This window comes from Cajanus cajan, chromosome 2, assembly GCF_000230855.2.
Source record: "Cajanus cajan strain Asha chromosome 2, NIPB_CcT2T_4, whole genome shotgun sequence".
In the NCBI taxonomy this organism is placed as follows: domain Eukaryota; kingdom Viridiplantae; phylum Streptophyta; class Magnoliopsida; order Fabales; family Fabaceae; genus Cajanus; species Cajanus cajan.
The window spans coordinates 12,693,908-12,715,568 of NC_138518.1; the positions used below are offsets into that span (position 1 = coordinate 12,693,908).

Here is a 21,661-nt window from a genome sequence, read left to right on the forward strand (position 1 = left end):
CACAATGCTTTCTCAACTAAGAAGCAAACACAATGATTAACAATGTACATACACCTAAAACACACTAACACAAAATAACTGAAATTGAATGCATGCTAACTGGTTTTTGGATTAAGAATGATGGGTTGCCCCCTATAAAGCGCTCGTTTTATGTCACTAGCTTGACAAGCTAAGACTTCAAGGGTTGTTCAATTCAACGGTGGAATGAACTCGCTCAATTTCACCGCCTAGGTAGAGTTTGAGTCTTTGGCCATTTACCACCCAACTCTCTTTAGAGGCAAGATCCTCCACTTGTATTGCTCCCTAAGGCCTAACTTGCTTAACTTTGAATGGTCCCGACCACTTTGACTTCAACTTCCTTGGAAATAGTCTCAACCGAGAGTTGTAAAGGAGCACAAGTTGTGCTGGTTGAAACTCTCGTTTTAAGATCTTTCGTTCATGATACAACTTCACCCTTTCCTTGTAATGCTTAGATGACTCATAAGAATTGAGCCACAATTTAGCTTTCCCAAGAAGTGAGAATGGAAGTGGCTTCAAGCGAATTACATCATCTAGAACTGATTTTTTTAGCTTCTTTGTAGCCTCACACACTACCTCATCCATCACATCCATTCGGAAACAAGCACCCTTATCATTTGGATAGGTTGTGGCTTCAAATACATTGAAAGTGATCACTTCATCTTGGACCCTCAATTTAAATTCACCATCCCCTATATCAATGATTGCTCGTGCAGTCTTCATAAATGGCCTCCCCAAGATAATAGGAATAGTAGAGTCCTCTTCCATGTCCAAAATCACAAAACCAGCTAGAAATGTGAATTTGTCAACTTTGACTAGCATGTTTTCAATCACACCACAGGGATACTTGATGGACCGGTCTGCTAGCTGCAAAGTCATGCGAGTTGGTTTTACTACCACCTGTCCAACTCTATCCAACATAGACAAGGGCATCAGGTTAATGCTTGCACCCAAGTCTAACAGTGCTCTTCTAACTGATAAGTCCCCAATAGTGATTGGAATTGTAAAGCTTCCAGGGTCCTTGAACTTGAGAGGTAAGTTCTTTTGAATTATGGCACTACACCCCGCTTCCAACTCAATGATCTCTTGCTCAATAAACTTTTTCTTCTTGGTCAAGAGGTCTTTCATGAATTTTGCATAAGTGGGCATCTGCTCCAATGACTCTGAGAATGGAATATTGATTTGAAGCTTCTTAAAAAGCTCCATGAAGCGTGCAAATTGCTTTTCTTTATCCTTCTTGCTTGGGGCTTGAGGATATGGCATATCCTTAGTACTAGACACCTTGGATTTCATCTTCAATTCTCTTGCTAGCTGGCTCTTTGATTTTTTAACAGCAACTTCCTCAACCAACTCTTTTCCATCTATGACATTCTCTTTTGCATTTTTTATTTTTTTATTTTTTCATTATTTTCTCCACCTCCCTCTTTCATTTCTGCCTCTTTTTCCTGCTACTCTTCCTCACCCTCCAACACACCCACTCTCTTACCATATCTTGTTGTAATTGCACTACAATTCTCCTTTGGATTAGTATGAGTATTGGCTGAAAAATTTCTACCAGAATTTTCAGCCAATTGTTTGGTCAGCTGCCCCACTTGAATCTCCAAATTCTTTATAGATGCTTCAGTACTCTTGTGGTTAGAGATTGAGACCTTCATGAACTGATTCAATGTTTCTTCTAATTTAGACTGCTTGTCATACAAGTTGGGCTTTTGCATAGGAGGTCTATTAGACTGAGCAATATCATTCTGGTTCCACCCTATGCTAGGGTGTGATTGCCAATTCTTCCCATAATTACCACCATAATTTCCTCCTTGTCGAGCTTGATTCCCCATGTAATTCACCTCTTCTCCATGAGATGGGAAAGTACCAATGCACTGCCCATGAGGATGATTCAACCCACATAGATCACAACTTAGAACTTGATGTTGAGTGGATTGTAGTTGTTGTGCAATCCGAGCAACTTGCTTGGTAAGAGCCTCAATTTGCTGGGACAAGAGCTTATTTTGAGCTAATAAAGCATCTTGAGATCCCAACTCTAGAATTCCTCTTTTTTGTCTTGACTCCTTTTCAGCCGGTAAATCATAATCATTTGTTGCCATAGCATCAATCAACTCTATAGCCTCCTCTAGCGTTTTAAAACGAATGCTACCTCCAGCTGAGGCATCCAATAAAATTTTCACTCGTGGCTGCAATCCTCCCAGAAAAATGTTAACCTGAGTAAGGTCATCAAATCCATGACTTGGACATTTCCTCAACAAGGATTTGTATCTCTCCCAAGCCTCGGAAAGAAGTTCATCTTGCTTATGAGAGAATGTGACAATCTCACTCTTTGCTTGATTGATCTTAGCAAGAGGGAAGAATCTTGCCAAGAACTTTGTCTCTATGTCAGACCACCTGGTTAAGCTTTGATGTGGTAGAGCATTGAGCCACATCTTAGCTTTCCCAAGTAGTGAGAAAGGAAATAGCTTCATCTGAATCACATTTTCAGCAACTTGATGTATCTTCACTATGCCATAAAGCTCAATAAAAGTATGGAGATGCAGATATGGGTCCTCATGATCAAGGCCTACAAATTGGTTATTCTGAATCAGATTCAATAGTGTTGGCTTCATCTCAAAATTAGTGGCAGCGATTGCAAGAGTGGCAATGCTAGAAAAATGAGTAGTACTAGTGGCATTTGCATGATCACCAAGAGTAATTCTTGGTCTTTCCTCTTCCATTTCAGCTTCCTCTAAGATTTCAGATAAAGAAGGATTGAGAGAGGACGAAGTAGCCTCTCTGTGTTGTGCCTGCTTGGCTAGTAACCTTTGCTTCCTTAGTGTTCCCTTGTTCCTCCTAGTTGTTTTCTCAATTTCTAGGTCGTAAGCTAAATAACTAGTAGGAACAGTACCTCGCATAAACCAGAATCACAAAGCTACAACAAACAGTTAGCAACACAGATACAATGAATTAAAAGAAAAGGAATATAGTAATTGCAAAATGTAAAAGAATAAATGAATCAAATCCTAGATTAGTAATCCAAGTGACTTTGCCTAAGTATTGAGACGCAAGTCCCTGGCAACGGCACCAGAAACTTGTTATCTCCCTTGGCAAGTGTACCAAATTGTATAAGTAGTTCAATGAAAGTATGAGTATCGTCTCCCAAGGGACTTGTGCAACACTTTGCAATTTCACTTGTTATACTAATTAAGCTACCAAAAAGCAATAAGAGTTTGATTTGTTGCAGTAAATAATGTAAACAAGCAATAACAATTCTTTTTGGTATTTTGGTAAACACTTAGAGTGCAAAACTTGATTCTAATGCAATATTAATAAATTGTTGGGGTTTGACTTCGCTAAACCTTCCTCTCATGTTTATCACTAAGTTCACAATAGTTATTATTTAGAATTTATCAATCACTCTCAAAAGTAACCAACCCTAATATCTTACGAGTTGGCATCTAAGTTGCTAACTTAAACTATCAATCTCTTGCATAGTTTAACCAAGAAACCAGCTTTAAAAACAAAAGCTTAAGAAAGACCAATGACATTTACTCTATCTCTAGCAATAAGCACCATTAGTTGTTCTATTTCAAGTCAAAGGTTTAAAATCATTTCTCAATCTCTTAAAAACCTTAAGTTCAAGTTAAGGGTGATCAAGCCATAACAAACATTATGCACAGAAAAAGAGCAATAAAACTAAATAACAACTTAGATTGATAGCTTAGAGTTTACACATGAGAATGAGTTTAGTTACATCAAACCCCAACATGGGTGAGTTTAGCTACACATAGACATGTAGAACTCTACAAATGATGAAGAAAGGAAGAAGCTTGATCTTGAAGGTTCCAGAGGTCTCCAGCCGCCACACAAACTCCAAGAATGATCTATTTTTCTTCTCTCCTCGAAAATCCCACTTTTAGGTCATAAAAGCTTTTGTCTTATGTGAATAATGGCATGTCAGCACAATCCACGCTAAGCGTGAGAAGTCACGCTAAGCTTGAGGATAGGTCTAGAGTAAAATGAGGTTCTGGGACTCCCACGCTCAGCCTCAATTCCATGCTCAGCGTGAGGATTGAATTTTTGTTCCAGTGATTCTCTGCAAAGCTGAGGCTAAGCGTGGATCTGAGGCTTAGCCTGGCGACTTAAACCAAAAATTCCTTCAACTTCGAATTCACCACTTTGTGTTTGACTTCCTTCCTTCTTTCCTAGCTTTCTCCTAAACTACAAAACAACACCCAAATACTTGTAAGTTACCTAAAAACATGATTCAAAGACAAAATGTGATTACCTAACAATTTAGATATGTTTTGAATTAAAAACAAGATCTAAAGTAAAGAAAATGGATATAAGTGCTCCAAATTAGGCCATAAATTTAATGAAATCTTAGCACTTATCATATATAATATGAGTATGTTTTTATCAACAAAAATAAAAGTCTTAAAAACTTAGAATTGGTGTCAACAAATCCTATATGTGTATGTATATTGATTCCCAACAAGTAATTAGTCTGAGTGATATCAAACTCACTCTCTTACACAAGATTTCAAATTTGAGTCTTATGAATGAAAAAGTGTAGTTGGAAAAGGAGACTTCACTAAAGCTTATTAATCATGTTCCTTGACAGAGTAATCATCACTAAAATGGATAAATATTTTGTATTAATAACATGGTCATAAGAAAATATATACTAATATAGGATTAAATTTATTTTTACTCCCTCAAATATGAGATCAATTTGTTTTTGTTCCCTTAAATTTACAATTTCTTTCTTTAATCCCTATAATTTGAAAAATAATTATATTTTAGTCTCTTTACTCAAATATTGTTAATGAACTTATCAAATATTGTCACACAAAATCCATGAAAGCATTATATTGGACTCAATAATATTGCGTAATTGTCTTAATCTGACACTATATGCTAATTTGATGACCTAGGAGACTAAAATATATTTTTCAAATTATAATGGATTTTAAAAGAATTTTATTTTTAAAAAAGTCTTGTGATATTCAATTAAGATAATCATGATTTGTTTAGTACATCAAAATTTGGTGGTATTCAATTAACAACCATGATTTTTAGAAGTCCATCAAAATCTAGTAGTATTTAATTAAAAAACTTTCACTTAAAAAAAACTGTTAGTATTCAATAACATAGAGATTTCAATTGATTGTTTTGAATAATGGATTTTGTGAGACATTTTAATATAATTTACATGTAATTCATTCATCCAACAATCTCACAAAAACCATTGAGATTTCTAATTACTTTTTTTTTCACTTCTATTTCTCCTATTTCTTTCTTTTCTCTCTCTCTCTCCTTCTCTCTTAAATCTTCTATCTCGCCTTTCTTATTTCTCTCTGTTTTTCATCTCTCTCTCTTTTTCTCTCTATTTCTCATCTCTCTCTTTATCTCTATTTCTTCCCCATCTCATATTCTCATTTTCTCTCTTGTTCTCCCTCACCTTTCTTACTTCTCTCTGTCCTCTTCTCTTTCCTATCTTAGCTTTTATTCTCTCTCTCTCTCTCTCTCTCTCTCTCTCTCTCTCTTAGTCTTTCTCATTTTCTTCTCTATCTCATTTACTTTTTTTTCTCTTTTTATTAATTTCTCTCATTTATCATCTCTATGATTTTGCACGTGATGGTATATATTAACCCTCGAAATAAAAATGAAGTATTCAATTTACATTATGTATCCTTGACAATGTGATATGAGGATATTTGGTATTTTTAAGTCACACTTCATAATTTTTAAATCAGCGCCTCTATTTCTATTTAAGGCACAATGTGTAACACTACATAACTTTTTTTGCAAAAAACGTCATTTTGATGAATTTTCAATTGGATCAGTAGATGGAACTCCATCTTCAATGTTACTAATTAATAAGGACTATAATTTTGAGCATATTGTTCAGACTCGAGCATGAAAGAGAACATGTCAATGCATGGAAAGTTAGTTTATTTTTAGATATATGAAGAAATATTTGTTAGGAGGACATAAGAGTCAATTATTTATTAAAAGATTGAAGAAATTATTTGTTAAAAATAGGAAAAAAATTGTGTTGGTTTTACTTTTCTTTATTATTTATGTTTTATTTTTATTATTAATTCTTGTAGCATTAAATATGTTTTACAAATCCATGTTTTCTTGTAAAATCCATAAAATATTTTAAAATCTTCTAATATAAATCTATCAAAATCTATTAAAATTCGAATTATAGTCTTGATTAAAATTTATATTTTAAAATTTTTTTAAAAAAATCTTAAAAATCATTATATTCCTTCAAAATATGTTAAAATTCATAAAAACTTTTTCATTTTAAAATAGTTTTTTCAAATCCTAATCTAATATAGTCCTCTAAAAACATTAATTTTAAATTTGAAAGACAAAAAAAAATTAAAGAGACTAAAATTATATGTAAGTCATTATATATATATATATATATATATATATATATATATATATGCATAAAATAGTAAACCAATATGTTGAATATCGCATAATGAGTCATAAGATTATACGGCTTTTCCATCTCTATTGGTGGTGTATGTCATAATAGCTTACGTATAATTTGCATCTTCACGAGTAACATGTATTCTTTTAAATTAAATAAATTATTTCCTTTTTTAATCTTGCCAAAATAAAATATTAAAAAATAAATTATTTCTTTTTGAAAATCTCATAAAATTAATTAACTTCCATTTTTAAAATCATACCTAAAGTAAATATATCTTTTTTTGATAAAAATGTAAGCAAATTATTTTTTTACCAATTAATAAATCTTCACCAACTTTTTTCTCCCCAAACCTCACTGTTTTTTTTTCCTTCTATTTCAGGACATGATTCTTTTGTTTACAGGCTTTTTAAGAATATTAAAGAATAATTCCCCTTTCATTTAATTAAAAGGAAAAATAAGATTCTTCCTTTAATGTTTTCAGATTTGGCACACTTTAGCATACGTATTAAGAGTGTTGAAGGATTAAGTTTTCACACTTTCCTATACGTATAAGGACTCCTGATTTTATCTTCTACTTCTAGACAAAAAAATTTAAATGAGCTTTTAAACATTTTTTTGAAACATTTTAAACTTTTTCGTAAAAATATTTATATGTTATTCTGTCGTTATCCAAGTTGTCAAAATAGCCCGAGAATTTCATGATTATTAAAAAAAATCAAAGAATTTAATTATGTTGATCAGAACAATTTAAAAAGTAAAAATTAAATTATTAAGGTTAGTCTAGTAGTTGATTTGGGAGATATTTAAATAGTTATAAACATAAAAATCTGAATTCAACTTTCATTGCGACTATTTTTGTAATTATTTCTATTTTTTTTTTAAAAAAAGAAAATTTAAGAATTCATTAGCACAAGAACACCCGAAGGTTAAGAATGATAAAAAAAAATATTATGACGCAATAAATATTAAAGTTTAGTTATTATCACTCTAAAATTAATTTGAGCAACAATAATGGTTCGCTGTCACCACACTGTCACATTCTTTTTAGAAAATCTCAATTTTCATTCTCCTTTATATCTTTCTCTCATCTTCTCTTTTATTTTTCTCTTCTATCACTTCCAAAATGAAGTTCCTACATTTTTCACTTTTCCGTGGGAACAATAGTTCAAAACAAGCTTTGTCAAAAGTGACTATACATGTATTCTTAACCCTACTTATATTTATTCTCACCACACTATCATGTTGTTTGTGTAGTTACTATTCATTGTTGAAGAACAATGAATATAAGCAGCCATCTTTTGAAATTGATCATGATTTGAAGGAGCCAGAAATAATCATGTCCCCAACAAATGTGAAGAAGAACAAGAAGTGTGACATTTTCAGTGGTGAATGGGTGCCAAATCCAGAGGCACCATATTACACAAACACAACATGTTGGGAAATTCATGAGCACCAAAATTGCATGAAATATGGGAGATCTGACTCTGAGTTCATGAAGTGGAGGTGGAAGCCTAATGAATGTGAACTTCCTATTTTCAACCCTTTTCAGTTTCTAGAAATCATGAGGGGAAAATCAATGGCTTTTGTTGGAGACTCCATAGGCAGAAATCACATGCAGTCAATGATTTGCCTACTGTCAAGGGTAAGTCTCTCTTCTACTTTGATCAAATTGAGATTCTAAATCCCTAGCTTAACAATTATTATCTTAATTATTTTGTCTTGATTATTGTGTTTATTTTGTTCTTAATTTCTGATATCAACTGTAGCTGCTTTGTCCACTAAATCTGATTACATAGGAAGCTAATTTATGAATGTTATTACGATGATTTTCTTATATATTCTAAAAAAAGTATAAGTTAATTTATGTTATTGTTTATAATTATATACTAAATAACCTTATTCTTTAATTAAGCATGAGTCACTGGTTTTGTTTGTAGTCAGTTTTGAGAGATTGGTTTTTAGTTTTCAGTCAGGAAAATCTTTGATTTACTAAAAAGTAAGTTATATTAAAAGAAAAACAGCTGGTTTTATGGGAAATTATTCCAAATAACTTCTTATTTTAATCAAATCTTAGAATATTTTTTTTCGTCTTTTCAAAAAGCTGAAGAAACGTACAGATTTTTTTAAAAAAAATATATAATTAAAAAAAAACTATAAGAGTTTTTTATTAAAAAAAAAAAAAAAAAAACCTATAAGAAATGGGTCCCATATTAAAAAAAACAAAAAAAAAATTGACACTAATATTTTTAGGGGCTTGCGTTCGCAATTATGATTAGCCATAGGCCAAAAATGAATAAAATATTCGTGAATAATTTGTTTAATTTTTAATGACATTAATCATAAACTGAATAAGTATGATACAGGTAAATAGTGGAGAGTGATGTTGTTCAATATCTAACTAAACTTGAGGCGAGAAAGCACGAGAAGAGTCTGCACATGTTAAAATATTTTAATGAATTCCAAGTTACTTGTTAATATATTGAATACTATTTAAAACAAAAACAAGTTGAGATATATGTAAGAAATTTAGTTTCATCAAATACAATTGTTTATACTATTACTAAATTATAGTTTTCATAATATTGAAAGCGAGTAATAAGTTTTTAAAAATTGGAGAGAATCAAAATTTTTTAATACGATGATCAGAATTTTAGATGGTGATATGAAATTCATTGGTATATTATAAATTAAGAATATGAAGATATAATGTTTGGTAAATGAAAATATTTAGTTTCTTAAGAATATGGAGATATAATGTTTCTTCCGTTTGTATTTATTATTTAAAAATTAACATTTTGATGAAACATTGTTTCTAAGATATTTTTTTTATTTTTTTATTTTTACATATATTGTGCTTGTTTTAAGTTATTTTACTATATTCTTATAAATATATGGTTAGGAAATGTATTTTTCTATTTTTGTTATAGGATTATAAATTTTATTCCCAGAGATAGAACATTTACACGAAAAGATCAAAACTTTCATATTCTTGTGCCATTTTATTTTCAAGAAATGGGACAGGTAAATTGATTTTGATGACCTGAAAATTAATTTTTTAACTTCTTTCAAATCTCATTTTCATAAAAGCATTCCCAACATTGTTCAAACATATTCTTTTTTAAATATATTCAAGAATGTCATTTACAAAATTATATTTTCCAGAACATTGTTCATAGATATAAAAGTCCATAACTTAAAACAACCAACGCTTCTAAGTTTTCCAAACATAAGTTTTCATATAAGAAGCGAAAATCTAACTTTCCGAATTAAAAAAAAATAGATTTTCTACTATCAAAATATCACATTATTTTTCTTTGTTAATTTAATACAGTAAAAATATATAATTTTAAAGTATCATATGTATAAGTATTTTCAAAAATATTTATGATTATCTAAACACATTTTTCTCGGAAATCACATTCTGGCATCAAAAAATTTATTGTGTAACAAATACTCCCTCAAGGTAGACATTTTCAAATTTTCTCTACTTTTTTTTTTAGATATGCATTACTCTCACAACAAACCAGACATGTCTTGTACAACCATTTCAAACTATCCCCCTTTTATCTTTATGTGTATATCTTTCTATTTTATTTTTTTCAATTTACCAATTTTTATCTTTATCTCTAAATAAATATGAAAGTTTCAAGTAGATCGCTACATAATGTATAGGCTGTATAAAAATAGCAAGACTCCAAATATACAGATATTATGATTGAGTTTAAGCATATAGTTAGGAGGGTTGAATGCATATATTTAGGATGGTGGAGTTCAGTAAGGTTTGAGTTTATCTTATTTTTTTAAAAAAATTAATAATCATACACTATTAGTGTAAAAAAATTTATATTATCATACAATTAAAAAAATATCTACTATTATAACTTTCAAGATAGTTATTTTAAGAGTTAAAAAATAAATAAAATGATTTGGAACTTCTTGTTATAGATGAACATTTGATTTTATATTTGAATTAAAATTGGAAAAGTACTTTTATGAATTTCAATGCATACAAGAACGAAGGGAGAATTTGTTGCTTTAAAAAATTAAAAGTTAATGTAATTTTGAACTCACACATTTGTTTGTTTCTTGCATACATATTTTCCCTTTTGTATTGACTGTCTAAATTGTTAAATATCATACACAGATGACTTTAAGGAATAAAAATATATATTCTACATCTTAATCTTCTTTATTTTTCAGGTGGAGTTTCCCGCAGATGTATCATACACAGATGAGTATGCCTTCAAGCGATGGACATACCCGAGCTACAACTTCACAATGGCTACTTTTTGGTCACCCTATCTAGTTAAAACTAAAGAAGTGGATTCAAATGGTGGTCTCTTCAACCTTTATCTTGATGAGTTTGATGAAAGATGGACCACTCAAATTGAAGAGTTTGACTATGTGATCATCAATGCAGGACAGTGGTTCTTGAGGCCAATTGTATTCTATGAGAATCAAAAAATTGTTGGATGCCAATACTGTTCCTTTGAAAATGTCACTTACTTAAGCTGGCACTATGGCTATAAAAGGGCTTTTCGAACTGCATATAAAGCCCTCATTAGTGCACGAAACTTCAAGGGTGTCACACTTCTTAGAACATATGCACCATCTCATTTTGAGAATGGGGTGTGGGATAAAGGTGGGAATTGTGTGAGAACAAAGCCGTTTAAGAGAAATGAAACAAGCTTAGATGGCTACAATTTGGAGTTATATAAGATACAAGTGGGGGAGTTCAAAACTGCTGAGAAAGAAGCCAAAAGGAGAGGTTTGAAATTCATGTTACTTGACACCACACAGGCAATGTTATTGAGACCAGATGGTCACCCTGATAAATATGGACACCCACCAAATAAAAACTTGACATTACCTAATGATTGTGTGCATTGGTGCTTGCCAGGACCCATAGACACATGGAGTGATTTTCTACTAGAAATGTTGAAAATAGAAGATGTGAAATCTACCGGTAATGAAAGCTTTCCATTATAGAAAGATTGATGAGTAGATTCATAAACATCATTAATTTCTATTTTTTTATTGCAATCTATCATTGCCAAAAATTTTCGTGTAATTTATGTGTTAGGATAAATGAAACTTTGTAATCATTTTTGTTTTATTTGTAGAGTTTTCCATTGGTGTTTTATAACATTAATCAATGAACCTTATATATTTTAAATTCCTAGTAGTAATGTCTACACACTGATTCAACTTTTATAATAACAGATGATTGTTAGCTCAAATTCTATACTTAAGCATAAGCAATCACGCTAAAAATTATGGTGGCTACAGAACCTCGAGCACTAATGAATTTTTGTCCACCATGTTAGAGCAAAGCCACACCCACACGTGAAAGAGAGAGTATCAGAGGAAAACGTAAAGTGGGAGAAAAAGGAATTCTTATTCTGTGTATTATATTTCAGTACAAAGGTGGTATTTATAATGTTTTAATCACTTCTAACACCTCCCCTTGATTCAAACCAATTACAAACTAACAACATTCAAAAACTCTCTCAACTCTTTAAATCTTTCACTCTTCATGGATTTAGTCATAATGTCTGCTAGCTGTTTCTCAGATCTGCAATGCTGAAGTCTGATCCTCCCCTTGCTTACTTGATCTCTAAGGAAATGGAATTTCGTGTCTATATGCTTGCTCCTACCGTGTGACACAGGATTCTTAGCCAAATCAATTGCTGATTTGCTATCCACCAGCAAATCCACTGCTTCATCAGTAAACATCTTTAATTCTTTAAGTAGAGAGGATATCCACAAGGCTTGACATGCAGCTGCACAGGCTGCAATGTATTCGGCTTCACAGGTAGAGAGTGCTACTACTGTCTGCTTCTTAGAATTCCAGGATATGGGTGATCCTGACAGCAAGAAAACTTGTCCCATGGTGCTCCTTCTGTCAACCAGATCACCACACCAATCAGAATCGGAATAGGCTACAAGGTGTAGGCTATCATCTCCTTTAGTGTGATGAGGAAACAAAATGCCATAACTGAGCGTTCCTCTTAGATACCTCATGATTCTTTTAGCTGCAACCAAATGTGATTGTCTAGGATCACTCATAAATCTGCTGACCAAACCAACACTAAAAGCTATTTCTGGTCTGCTGTGACAAATAAATCTCAAGCTACCAACAATTTGCCTGAACATAGTTCCATCAACAGAGCCTTCATCTTCGCTCTTATCAAGCTTCACATTCAATTCAGCTGGAGTTTCTGCTGGTTTGCACCCCAGCATCTTAAACCTCTTCAGAACTTCGGATATATACTTCCTTTGATGCATAAAGATGCCTTTCTCGGTGTAGGCAAATTCAATTCCCAGAAAATAGGACAGGATGCCTAGATCAGTCATCTCAAATTCACTCTTCAAACCTTGCTTGAGTGACTCAATAGCGGTCAAACTGCTACCAGTGATGAGTAAATCATCAACATACAAACACAATACCAATATCTCAGTTTCACTTACTGTTTTGATATACACACCATGCTCAACTGAGCATTTCTGAAAGCCAAAACCAGTAAGAAAAGAGTCAATCCTTTTGTTCCACGCCCTTGGTGCTTGCTTTAAGCCATACAAGGCCTTCTTCAATCTCAAGACTTTCAGTTCTTTACCTTTACATATAAAACCAGGAGGTTGTGCCACAAAAACTTCTTCATCAAGTGGCCCATTTAAAAATGCTGACTTAACATCTAGCTGCCACAGCTTCCAGTTCCTCCAACTAGCCAAAGCAACAATCAGCCTCACAGTCTCCAATCTAGCTACAGGAGCAAACACCTCTGAGTAATCTATCCCTTCCTTCTGCATGAAGCCTTTTGCCACCAGCCTAGCCTTGTGTTTGGCAATTGACCCATCAGATTTGAATTTAGTTTTGAAAACCCATTTAACAGCAATAGCCTTTTTATTCTGAGGTAAATTCACCATTTCCCAAGTATCATTTTTCTCAATGCTCTTCAATTCTTCCTCCATTGCTGATCTCCACACTTCCTTAGAGATAGCTTCCTCAAACGTAATGGGTTCCATGTCTGTCAAAAGTGCCATATGCTGAACCAAATCACCTTCCTCAGTAATTGCACTATCATGATAAATCTGATAATCACTGAGTCTTAATGGAAAACTCCTGACTCTTGTAGGTCTGTCAGCCACCAGTTGAAGTTCACTGTTGACCACTTCTTGATGTGTCTCTCCAACTAGATCCTCATCTTTCCATTCAAACTGAAACTTTGGTATTATATCAGAAGTAGACTGAAACTCTGCCCATGAACTTGATTCATCAAAGTAGACATCTCTACTAAATAGGACTTGCTGATTCTTGGGATTGAATAGCTTGTATGAACCAGTAGAGTTGTATCCAACAAAAATCATTGCCTCACTCTTGTCATCCAACTTCTTTCTCCTTTGATCAGGAACATGTCTGTAGCATAGAGATCCAAAAATTCTGAGATGCTTAACTGAAGGTTTGCTTCCCGACCAGGCTTCTTCTGGAACCATGGAGCCAAGCCTTTTGGTTGGACACCTATTCAGAACATACACAGCTGTCATGGCTGCTTCACCCCAAAAACTATGAGGAAGATTCTTCTCTTTAAGCATACTTCTGACCATGTTCAAGATTGTTCTGTTCCTTCTTTCTGCAATGCCATTATGCTGGGGAGTGTAAGGAGCAGTTACTTCATGAACTATACCATGCTCCTTGCAGAAACCTTCAAATTCTCCAGATGTGAATTCTCCTCCACCATCTGTCCTCAGAATTTTAATGCATTTTCCAGATTGCTTCTCCACCAAAGCCTTGAAATCTTTAAAGATGCTGAACACATCACTCTTGGCTTTGATTAGGTAGAGCCATGCCTTCCTGCTCAGGTCATCAACAAAAGAAACAAAATATCTATTTCCACCTAATGATGGAGTGTCAATCGGTCCACAAACATCTGAGTAAACAACATGCAGTACTTCATTAGCCTTAGAAGCTGTAAAATTGCTGAAAGAATTCCTGGGTTGTTTGCTGATCAAACAGTTATCACATATTTTCTTGGGAATTTTAATTGAAGGAAGACCAGTTAACATTTCCTTGGATTTCAAGAGACTCAAATCTCTAAAATTTAAGTGGCCTAGTCTAAGGTGCCATAACCATGAATCATCTGACAACATAGCAGCGGAAAGACATTGTGATTCAATGGTGTTTAGGCTTACCTTGAAGGTTCTGTTCTTGGCCAATGGAGCTTTCATCACCAATCTCTTTGTTTTGTCATAGATTTCTAGAAAGCCTTTAACTGAGTTTACTGAGCATCCTTTCTCCAGAAGTTGACCCAGACTGATCAGATTCGTGGTCATTCCAGGAACATACAGTACTTCTGTAATCACTGTTTGTCTTCCATCTTCTCTTTTGACTAATACATTTCCAGAACCTTCAACCTGAGTGGCTCTATTGTCTGCAAATTTTACAGTACTCTTTTTCTTTGGATCGAAATTGACAAACCAATCTCGATGCCCGGTCATATGATTGGAACATCCAGAATCTATGTACCATTCTTCATTGTTATAAGATTCTGGATTGGTGATCATCATCAACATCAACGGTTGTTCTTCAAGATTCGCTTCATTATCTTCTTTGGCCATGTGTGCTTGATAATCACCATGTGATTGACTCCCCCGTTGATCTGTGCGACCTGGTGCAGCTTCACATTCTGCCGAAAAATGTCCAATTCGATTACAATTAAAGCATTTAATTCTTTTCCTATCGATTACCTTTTTCTTTCCTCCTCGCCAATTACTGAAGCTCCCTCTTCTATTTGAGTTTTCTGGTTGATCTTGTTCAATCTTTCCTTGGTCTTGACTTTGATTATTTTTTTCAAAGCCACCTCTGAATCCTCTCCCACGGCCTCGTCCTTTGAAGTTTCCTTTGGAATTATAACGTCCTTTCTTTGAGGTTTGAGCTTGCAGTGCTTGATGATCATCAGACTTCACTGAACTTCTTTCAATGAGTCTCTGCTCATGTGCCTCAAGAGAACCTTGAAGTTCCTCTACCTTCAATTCCTCGAGCTTCTTTGATTCTTCAATGGCCACAACAATGTGGTCAAATTTGGGATCGAGTGTTCTCAGAATCTTTTCTACGATTGTTTGATCTGTGATTTTCTCTCCACAATTCTTCATAGCATTCGTGTGGGTGATGATTCTGTTGAAGAACTCAGCTATCTTTTCATTATTCTCCATTTGCATCAATTCGTATTGACGCCTCATCGTCTGCAATCTCACCTTCTTCAATTGCTCTGCTCCTTCACTGCATTTCTCCAGAATCTTCCACGCTTCTTGCGAAGTTGCAGCACCTGCAATCTTCTCAAAGTGTGCCTCATCAACACATTGATGAATCAAGAAGGTTGCTTTACAATCTTTCTTTTTATTTTCTCTGTAAAGCGCCTTCTGTGCATCTGTCGAGTCTTTGGTGAGCGTTGGATAGCCTTCTTCGACGATTTCTGCAACCTCTTGATAACCCAGAATCGCCTTCATCTGCACACGCCACCGATCCCAGTTCTTTCCATTGAGAACGGGAAGGTTTGCCGGAAAATTCGTACCAGTTGAACCCATCGTGTCTCAAAAAAATCCCTTAATCGGAACCTATGCTCTGGATACCAGTTTGTTAGAGCAAAGCCACACCCACACGTGAAAGAGAGAGTATCAGAGGAAAACGTAAAGTGGGAGAAAAAGGAATTCTTATTCTGTGTATTATATTTCAGTACAAAGGTGGTATTTATAATGTTTTAATCACTTCTAACACACCAACTCTCACGCAGACCCACACAAGCTAAGACTCTCAATTTCTTCAGTCTGGACACACACTATATAGCCAAAAAAAAAAAAAAAAACGAAACAAACTTAGTAAGGAGCACCATGAAATCAGATGACAAAACGATGGTAGAACCCCCTCCACATGATAGCCCTATTACATATCATAAAGGAACTATAAACTCTGATTGCACATAGTATTGGTTAACAAAGCCACTCACATAAAAAGAAAAGAAATGGATTCTCAAACCAGCCTGCATGCCAAAACAAAACCGTGTGCAAGCACTATCAGTAGAGAATCATCCTCAATAGCTTGGTGAAATGAAGAGCGAGTTTTAACTACAGAAATTGGGGAGAGTGCTAACAACACATTCTTACATTTTTTAGAATTGATTTGAACATACTTTCTCCTACTGGTTAAAATTTAACATTTGTTTGCATCACATTATTTTGAAATTGAGACCAGCCAAATGAGATGGGAAATGGAACTCACATATTTAGTGGAACATATGTGAATCTAATCCAATAAAAGATAGTGTGCCAGTGTTAAAAAGTGTATTAGGATTTGCTTCAGTAAACTTTTCTAGAAGCCCTCCTAGAAGAGAAAAAATAGAAGGTAAAAAATGAAATAAATTTCTTTATAAATTAAAATTAGTTCACATATGAATTAATTTGCAAACGTATTATCCTATTAACTTCTCCAAAATTGTATTTCTACCAAATTTTATTTCAATTTTGCTTCATATTTCTTTCTGCTAAAATTGCTTCGGCAGAAGTTTATCTAAACATATACCCAGTATTTTTCTAGAAACTGAACGTGAATCAGCAGATTGAAATAAGCGCAAGATATCACAGTTGAGTGGTTCAAGCATTTTTACAAACACGTAGCACGTGGGACCAAGAGAAAGAGAAACAACCAGTGAAACCAACACTTTATACATCAATGCTAATCTAACTCAGATGAGAATAACAGTATAGAAATTAGAAAGAAACTCACAGAACAAACATCAAACAAACACACAACAGAATACATGATGTGTTTGGATGAAAAATTTAAATGAACTAATTCATTTATTTGAAGAATTTCAAATTTTTTGAAGTAAAATATATGTTTGGACGAAGAATTTATAAAGAATTTGAAATTCAATCATATATACAATTCCTTGAAATAGTAGAATTTCAAATTCTCCCAAAAAAAATATAAGAATTTGAAATTTCTCATATTTTTTATTCTTATTTCACTTATATATTTTATCTTATCTCTTTTCTCTTCATGTACTTAATTATTAAATATTCAAAAATATCTTTAAAATTATTAAATATTATTTAATATTAATTTTTAAAATTATTAAATAATTAAAAATTAGTTAATATTTTCTTTTATAAAATTTGATTTAAAAATTTCAACATATAAATATATTTTTAAAATTAATTTTACTATGGTGGAATCAAATTATCATATTCAACTCAATAATTTAAAATTAATTTTACTAATCTCCTCGCTACGTTGGAGACACCTCAAAGGATGGGATAACTAGTCCTAAAATTTAAAATTTGAATTAATTTATCTAAATAAAATATTTTAAAAATGAGAGAAATTGAAATCAAAGTAATTTAAATATCAATAATTAAAATTTCTTGAATTTGTAAAATTTCTCATTCAAACACACTATTGAGCAATTCAAACTCTTCATACAACAATTGCACAAGAGAATTGCAACAGATACTCTTCATACAACAATTGCACAAGAGAATTGCAACAGATACTCAGTCCCTCACAATTTCCTTCCCTTATTCACGAAAACTTTAACTTTGCTCTCATTAGTCTGCTAAAGATCTTCCCTTAGAGGCTCTGGGTCTCCCCGTTTTTCTGCTATGCTGAGATAGTGTGATGGTCCAAGAACGAGTGGCATCAATGCTTGTCACGTTTTTCCGTTTGCGTTTTCTTTTTCGGTGTTTTTTATTATTATTATTATTAACCGGTATGTGTACGATGTTCGGGTATATGACAAAATTGTTTTTTTTATAATTAATATAATTTTAAATTTTCAACTACTCTATATTAATTGTAACAATATTATAATTTTTACTAATAGAATTGTTTTTTCTTATAATTAATATTAATTAATTGATAAATTTTGACAAAAAAAATTATCATATAATTAATTCTTTTTATAATTAAAAATTTAATCAAATTATATCTCTTAATTATTAATAATCATTAATATAATTATTAATTAAATATAATTTCAAATTATCAATTACCTTATCTTACTATTAATATTAATATTGATTTGTTGTGGTTTATAAATTAATATTAATTACAATATTATTTATTATTTTTTAACTGAAAACTAGGGATGACAAATAAACTACGTACTTGTGGATAATATCCGAACCCATACCGGTTTTAACGAAAAATACCCGGTTTGACTAGATACAAATAAAACTCGATATATTAAACTAGGTACGGGTATATACATAACCACCTCGTACCCGTACTCGATTTAATTATATTAAAAAATTTAATATTTAATTATGTGTAATTATTTATTATAATGTGAAACATTTGTAGTTGTGTAATTATTAAGAAATCTCTTGATTAAAATATGAGATAGAGAAACAATCTAATTATAGTTATAATATAATGGAAAAATAATTTAAAAATATTGTGTATTTTTTTGCAAAAAAAAAATAATTTTTACAGGTACAGGTATACCCTGATACCCGACGGGGACGAGGATGGGGATGAAAATTATATACTCGACGGGTACAAGTACGAGGATGAGTTTGAGTCGCGGGAACAGGGGACGGGTATCATAAAACCTGTACCCAACCCACCCCTTTGCCATCCCTACCGAAAACGTAATAAAATTTCATTGGATAAAATTACTAAAATGTAATATATATATATATATATATATATATATATATATATATATATATATATATGTGTGTGTGTGTGTGTGTGTGTATGTGTGTGTAGTTTTAAGTTAAATTGTACTTTTGGTTTCTCTATTTTTAATGTTATTTTGTTCCTCTATTTTAAAATAAAGATTTAGTCTCTCTAATTATAAAAATATAATTTTTAATTCTATTATCAAATTAACATTTATTAATCTTTAAATAACATTTAATAACATAATATTTAGAAATAAAAAAATTAATTATAAAATAAAATAAAATAAAATTTATTAATAAAATAAATATTAATTACTCATTAAAATAGATAAAAACAAATATGTTTTTCATGTTATTTTTAAATTTTTATTTTTATATGTCCAATCAATAAATATAATATTATTTAAGTGGTTATATGTCACCAAAAAAAATATTTAAGGATCAATAAATATTAAATTGACTAAAGGACCAAAATTCTATATTTTTAGAAATAGAAAGATTAAATATCGATATTTTAAAATAGAGTGACTAAAGCTGCAAATTGAAAAAAAAAATAGAATATTGAACAAATTGTGATGCCTTCTGTCCCACATGTTGTTATAGCTTATAACTATTAAATATAAGAATTTCAAAAAATATAACTTTTACACAAGGCTAACATTAGGTTAATTTGATATTGTTTGTCCAAAGGGTGCTTTGTCCTAAATCTTATGCTTTTCAAGCTTTGGGATCGTGGGCAAGTGTACCTTCTTGGATATATTCCAACATTATACTATAGATATCGTCTATCTAGAGATTGTTTCACCCTAACCTCTACGTTTTTCAAAATTAGGGCGGGTAAGCAAGTGTACCATTCTGAATATATTTTGACATGAACTCCCCGAGTTGGGGGAGACAAAGATAAGTAAATTGTCCTATTCTTAAATCGGGTTAAATTTAAATAAACCTTGTCACCTAATAGATAAAGGAGAGACAAATTACACTTTTGAATGTTCTAGCTTTGAAGAAGTGGCTAGGTTAACCCTAGTATGTTTTCTGGATTAGAACAATACCTTATCATTTCCTTTTAAATAGGAGTTAACTTGATTGGGAAAAATAAAAATTGCACTCTTACTCTCACCAAAAGAAAATGATTTATCAAAGCAATTTAAGAGGGCATAGTTATAAGATAACTGATCCATTATAAGAATTACATCTAGTTGATTAAGAGGTAAACAAATTAAGTCAACTAAAACTTCAACAAGAACTTGTGAAAGACATTATAAATAGGCAATTGAAATATAAACAAGACTACTTGTTGGAGTTGCATGAATAAGATGATAAATTATAAAAAGACTAGCAATTGAATTTTGACAAACAAATGGATAACCTAAACAAGAAGTTGCACATAAATCAAAGAGTACAATTAAAGGGTTCAATAACACACGAACAAAGGTCTTCTAGTAGTTTCTAGTTGAATGGCATAAAATATCATTTACCATTACTTGCACCTATGTTAGGAACACGAGTGATACCACTAACAACCTCTACTTCTTACATAATCAAGAAGTATCAAATAGACAAGAAAACAAAAGAACTAAGGAAAACAATCATACTACAACACGCATCCAGTCACAAATTAGAGTACACAAAACACATAGTCACAACACATAACACATATTTTTAGTTTGAATAAACTAGGCTTTACCACCATTAAATGTGACACCTTCTGCCTTGAATGCTATTATATACTTATAACTACTAAATATAAGGATGAGTTTCAAAATATAACTTTACTAAATGAACATAATTTACAAATTCGCTCGGATAGAGGTATCGCATTTCAAACAAAATCAAAACAACAACAAAATATGTGTCTAACAAGAAAAAAACACATTATAAAGTCTAAAATGAAGTCATAATTTACGATTATCAATAGAAAATAAAAACTCCTATTTAAGGCCCTAATTTCACATCCTATGAGAGTACACTTAGTACAAAACCTCGTCTCTAACATCATCATTCACATAATAAGTCTTGTATGCAACCATACACCAAAACAACAACAACAAAAGAAAAAGAAAGTGAGAAACATCTCACTCTAGCTATCGATCATGGTAAGGTAGTCACATGCAAGTAACAAATACTTATTTGCATTTAAGATTAATAATCATCAAATAAACCCTCCAAAAGTTACAATTCAATATGTTAAAAATACAATCGTTGTATTTATAACAATGCAATTGACATGGACAATCCTAAACTATACACATGTGGGGGCAATAAAACATTTTTAACTATTGTTGGAAGGCCAAATAAGAGTAGCTTAGCAAAACATGTCGAGTTATCCACCAACCATTCTACACTTAAAGGATACACATCAGGGCTCATCGTGATAACGATGTTGGCCAAGTTACACCTTATGCATACAATGGGCGAAACTAGGGCTCCTAAACCTAATTATCCTTAAGGTTATTGTTCTTACCGGGAATCCAAGGTAGGGATGATCCGCTAGGTAAGATCGGTGAGTCTCCTTCGCTGGTA

At 32.1% G+C, this 21,661-nt stretch overlaps 2 protein-coding genes across 2 annotated transcripts; one reads left to right on the forward strand and one right to left on the reverse strand.

Moving 5' to 3' along the window:
* Window positions 1-303: 303 nt before the first annotated feature.
* Window positions 304-1,311, reverse strand: LOC109789276 (uncharacterized). Its single transcript, XM_020348191.2, has one exon. It carries the CDS (start codon window positions 1,309-1,311, stop codon window positions 304-306), a length of 1,008 nt encoding a protein of 335 aa, XP_020203780.2.
* A 6,148-nt stretch (window positions 1,312-7,459) lies between these two features.
* LOC109789281 (protein trichome birefringence-like 19) lies at window positions 7,460-11,589 on the forward strand. Its single transcript, XM_020348194.3, has 2 exons — window positions 7,460-8,099; window positions 10,658-11,589. The coding sequence occupies exons 1-2, from the start codon at window positions 7,581-7,583 to the stop codon at window positions 11,444-11,446; spliced, it is 1,308 nt and encodes a 435-aa protein (XP_020203783.2). The 5' UTR covers window positions 7,460-7,580; the 3' UTR covers window positions 11,447-11,589.
* The last annotated feature ends 10,072 nt before the right edge of the window (window positions 11,590-21,661 follow it).

What these genes read in the sequence shown, in the direction of transcription:
- LOC109789276 (XM_020348191.2), bottom strand. Translation starts at nt 1,311, where the DNA reads ATGAAATCCAAGGTGTCTAGTACTAAGGATATGCCATATCCTCAAGCC.
- LOC109789281 (XM_020348194.3), top strand. Translation starts at nt 7,581, where the DNA reads ATGAAGTTCCTACATTTTTCACTTTTCCGTGGGAACAATAGTTCAAAA. An exon ending in TGATTTGCCTACTGTCAAGG is followed by an intron (nt 8,100 to 10,657) that starts GTAAGTCTCTCT and finishes TTTATTTTTCAG; the next exon opens with GTGGAGTTTCCCGCAGATGT.